At 37.2% G+C, this 4,520-nt stretch overlaps 1 protein-coding gene across 1 annotated transcript; it reads left to right on the top strand.

Annotated features, from left to right (window-relative positions):
• The first annotated feature begins 3,775 nt into the window (after nt 1-3,775).
• LOC110864196 (auxin-responsive protein SAUR21) lies at nt 3,776-4,277 on the top strand. The gene has a single exon (XM_022113235.2). It carries the CDS (start codon nt 3,863-3,865, stop codon nt 4,160-4,162), a length of 300 nt encoding a protein of 99 aa, XP_021968927.1. The 5' UTR covers nt 3,776-3,862; the 3' UTR covers nt 4,163-4,277.
• The last annotated feature ends 243 nt before the right edge of the window (nt 4,278-4,520 follow it).

The raw sequence follows: 4,520 nt of genomic DNA, 5'->3' as shown, positions 1-4,520 counted from the left end.
TCGCTCAATAAGATACTTTGAATGCTCGGAGTTTGATTTGATACTAATGCCCATTGACCGGTAGATATGGCATTGGCTTGTGAAGATGTCGATACGGGAGATTTGGCCCATGAGGGAGATAAACTTGTATTTCTATACTTTCCCCCATCCGGAGCTGGAGTACCCCACCATGAGGGAGATGAACTTTTCTTTCTATACTTTCCCCCATCCGGAGCCGGAGTACCCCACCAACTTGGATTCATGTTTGATCACGAAAAATGATTACCTGAAAGACACACTCAAAACAAACTGTTAAATCACAGATGCAAACCTTCTGTTTAAAAATTCCAAGTGTTTCGACGAAACAAAAATTCTACGAAACAGACTTAGACTAGGTTATTTTTACCAAACAGATTTTTGAAATTTTATCTTTACGAAACAGGCCCAAACATCTATTTGACGAAACAGAATGTTATGTTGGGCTTTCAATGTGGGCTTCACGAAACAAGGAAATCAAACGGGCCCAATAAAAATAATTTACGAAACTGAGAAGGTTGTTTCGTCAACACACTTTGGCAAAATAGAAAAGTTATATATGGCCCTCTTAATTTACAAAATAGAGTTTCAAAGTTTTATGGGCTTTAGGCCTTCAAGTCAACGAAACAAAGTTGTAATTAATTTTAATATGGGCTTTGAAAGTCAACGAAACATAGGAACACTTAATATGATTGACGAAATGGACCTTTGTTTTGTGATTTAAAAATTGACGAAACTGGGCTATGCTTATTTGCTTTCACTTTGGCGAAACAAGGAGTCAATCTGGGCCCAACAGTTGACGAAAATGATATATGGGCCTACTAGTTTACGAAACAGAAATTTTTGTTTTGCCAAAAATTTGTTTCGCCAAAAATTTTGTTTCGCCAAAAATTTTGTTTCCCCAAAATTTTGTTTCTGTTTCGTTGAGTTTTTGTTTCACCGAAAAAGATGTCAGAGGTTGGTAGACTTTTTCCACCTTATCTCCTACTGACACAACAGGTCTGCTTTCTGCTCACAACATGCTTGTTTCACCAAACAAGTATGGTGAACAATATTACAATCAGTTTACTCTTTTCAAAGCACAAACAAGTTTCCAAACAATTTTTCAAAGATCAAAAAGTTGTTTTTATGAAGAACAACTTGAAGATGGCAAGAACACAATGATTTTTCCGGTGAACTTTAAAACTTCCGAACACAATATTTTGCTAAAATGTTTAATGAAAACCAACAACTAACATGAGAACATGATGAACAACAAGGTTTTCAACAAAACACCAAGCAAAAACACAAACTTAAACCCGATTTTAAGAAGTTTTTCCAGAAAAGAAAATATGAACTTTTCGAAGCCCAAAAACAACCAAGAACACCTCGGTTTTAACAAGGAGAAGAGCCAAGGCTCTGATACCACTTGTAGGTCCGGCTAGGAGGATCTAGTCGCCTAATCCTTGTGTACAAACCAACCCGGTTGTGCGGAATCCAACCGGAAAGGCAAACCGAGATAGAACACGCAAATACACGACACGCAATATTCACCGATTAACACCTCTGTATTAATACGTATGAAAGGTTCAGTTACAAGCTCAATGTTTACAAATGTATTTTGCAAACTCTCAAAGTTCTCTCGTGTGTGTGTGTGTGCTCTCTGTTCTTTCTGTGTTCTCTTTCATTTCTTATCCACAGACAGACTATTTATAGTCACAGCACACAACGAAACAGAACTAATCTTGACGAATTTGACTTGGAGAAACAGATGCTTGGCGAAACAAGGAACAACTTGACGAATTGCATCCTTGGTCGACGAAACAGGTTGTTTCATCGACTTCCTTTTCTGTTTCGCCGCTATATGGGCTTGGGCCCAAGTGAGTTTCGCCAAACATAATAGCCCATGTTTATTTCCATTGATTCGCTAACTGTTTAAGCCCAAAGCACTTGTTTCTTGTCTTGATTAGGCATCTTGATTCATCATAGATTATCTTGTACGTGACGGAGGAAAGTCGCGTCCACAATCATGTATCAACAATATTGATGTTCACAAATCCTTTATAATTTTATTTTCAAGATACAAGACCATGTGTGTTTGTTTTCTCGTCCATGTGCCCCTGTCTATTATGTACCTCATTATATCTTCTAAGTATATATATCATTCAACATGCAAAGTACAACCACATCTTCCTAGAAAATCATCTACAACATCACCCAACCAGAAGCAATACTTTGATTTTTTTTTTCTTCCATAACAAACATTTCCATGTGAAACAGACTTACGCTATCTTGAAAATATGGCCATCCTTATCCCTCGTATCATTCATGCAAAAAAAATTCTGAGGCGGTCATTATCTAATGGAAGCAGAACTCCAACATATACTGACATTCCATAAGGCTATTTTGCAATTTATGTTGGGGAACAAGAGAAGAAGCGGCACGTGGTCCCGGTATCACTATTAAGCAAACCTATGTTTCTGGACTTACTGCATCCGGCAGAGGAAGAGTTTGGGTACAACCACCCAATGGGCACGCTCACAATTCCATGTAGTGAAGACGTATTCACGGATCTTGCTTCTCGTTTGGGAGCGTTCTGACATGTATACGTTTGTCTTTATAACCGCAGTTTTGTAAACAGCTAACAATTAGGAACACTTTATAGATAGATGTAAATAGAGAATTGTTCCAGTTGAATGAAATTTAACTTGGATGTATTTTTCAGTTGAAGGAATCTTAACTTTTTTTAATTGTTGGTTTTCTTAAAAATACAAAGCTTGTGATCAGCTAGAGATAAAGGAAAACAAGTGGATACTTACAAAGAGAGTTACGTTTCTTATTTTGTCACTCAAACTGACACTGCACTCAACCAACTAAATTTTACACCAGGAAGAGACATCCATTATACATAAGTCACTCACTGAACTAAAACAAAACAAACACATGTCCTCACATCATTTGTTAACAATATGGTCTCAGATTACAGCGGAGTGAAATTCAAATTATGATAATTACCTTGCACTGGAACGAATCTCACCTGTTAGTGTTTTACATGTTCTTGTAATACTTGTAAATGATGTCCACAAAAGCATGTCACTGGAATAACAAAGGTAACATATCTGACCACTACAATCATTAGACAGGAAAAAATCAGCAAACAACAACTTGACTACATGTACAAAGATGTGATTTAAAGGAGATGTTCTAAAAGTTCGCATGTCATATGTAATGATCAACCTGGACGAGACATCCAAAGAACGTTTCCTGGAGGTTCTTGGTATTGCAAAACCCTACAAGTCAAGAGATGATTAATTTATTTTTGACATATTCAATGGGCAAACTTTACATAGAGTTATATTTTATATATCTTTGTTGAGAATTAATAGATTAATGAATATCCTAGGGGCCTGGGACGATTTTCAAACCACTAATTTGGATAACCAGCTGAACCATCGTTCCTTAGGTGGTAAGACACAATGACCCAATATGGAATTTTTGGTTGAAATGCCAAGACACATGCATGTGATATTGGTCCTCTTATTCACTAGTTAATGTGATAAGAACTCTGACCATATATTTCCTGGTATAGTCCTTCTTTGCTTGCCAGTGGAGATTGGTGTCCACAAAAGCATCCATAATTTTATTGTAGGGACCCAAAACCATGTGCGTCTGCTCTATCCTCCATATGTCACCGTCTATTGTGAAATGATCATTATATCCTATTCTTATATAAAGCGTTCAGCATTCCCAATACAACCACATCAAAACTCATCTACAACATCATATCTTTCACCAGGAAGCGCTACTTCGATTCTTATCTTCCTACAACAACTTTTGTAAGTGAGCAGCCTCTAGCTTCCTTGAAAACATGGCCATACGTATGCCACACATCATTCAAGCAAGAAAAATTCTCAAACGGTCCCTCTCTAATGGTAGCACCACTCCTGCATCTATGGACATCCCCAAAGGCTATTTTGCCATTTATGTTGGAGAACAAGAGAAGAAGCGGTTTGTGGTGTCTGTATCACTACTAAGCGAACCTACCTTTCAGGAGCTACTGCATCAGGCAGAAGAAGAGTTTGGGTACAACCATCCAATGGGCGGGCTCACGATTCCCTGTAGTGAAGATGTATTCACAGATCTGGCTTCTCGTTTGGGAGCATTTTGACTTGTATACATCTGTCTATATCTACAACAGTTTTTGTAAACATCTAACCAGTAGGAAGCATTTATAGTTGTAAATTTAGATCATTGATCCAGATGAATGAAATTTAATTTGGATATTATTTTGAGTTCATGGTATTCTATATTTTTATAACATGGTTTTATTTGAATAAGAAGCGAGTTAGTAGCTAGTTAAAAAGGTTTAACTGCATAGCTACACTGAGAATTACATGCTCTCACAGTTAGATAAAACCTGACAATAAGAAGATGTTTATAGCTAATCCAGATCCTGTCTTGTAAAAAGCATTGAAATAAGGCCAAGGTTACACGTGTACGAGTCCCGAACTTGTTAACAATACAGA

Source organism: Helianthus annuus, chromosome 6, assembly GCF_002127325.2.
Source record: "Helianthus annuus cultivar XRQ/B chromosome 6, HanXRQr2.0-SUNRISE, whole genome shotgun sequence".
NCBI lineage: Eukaryota > Viridiplantae > Streptophyta > Magnoliopsida > Asterales > Asteraceae > Helianthus > Helianthus annuus.
This window is presented reverse-complemented; position numbering and strand designations above follow the sequence as displayed.

Excerpts from the sequence above, each read along its gene's own strand:
- LOC110864196 (XM_022113235.2), top strand. The coding sequence starts at position 3,863 with ATGGCCATACGTATGCCACACATCATTCAAGCAAGAAAAATTCTCAAA.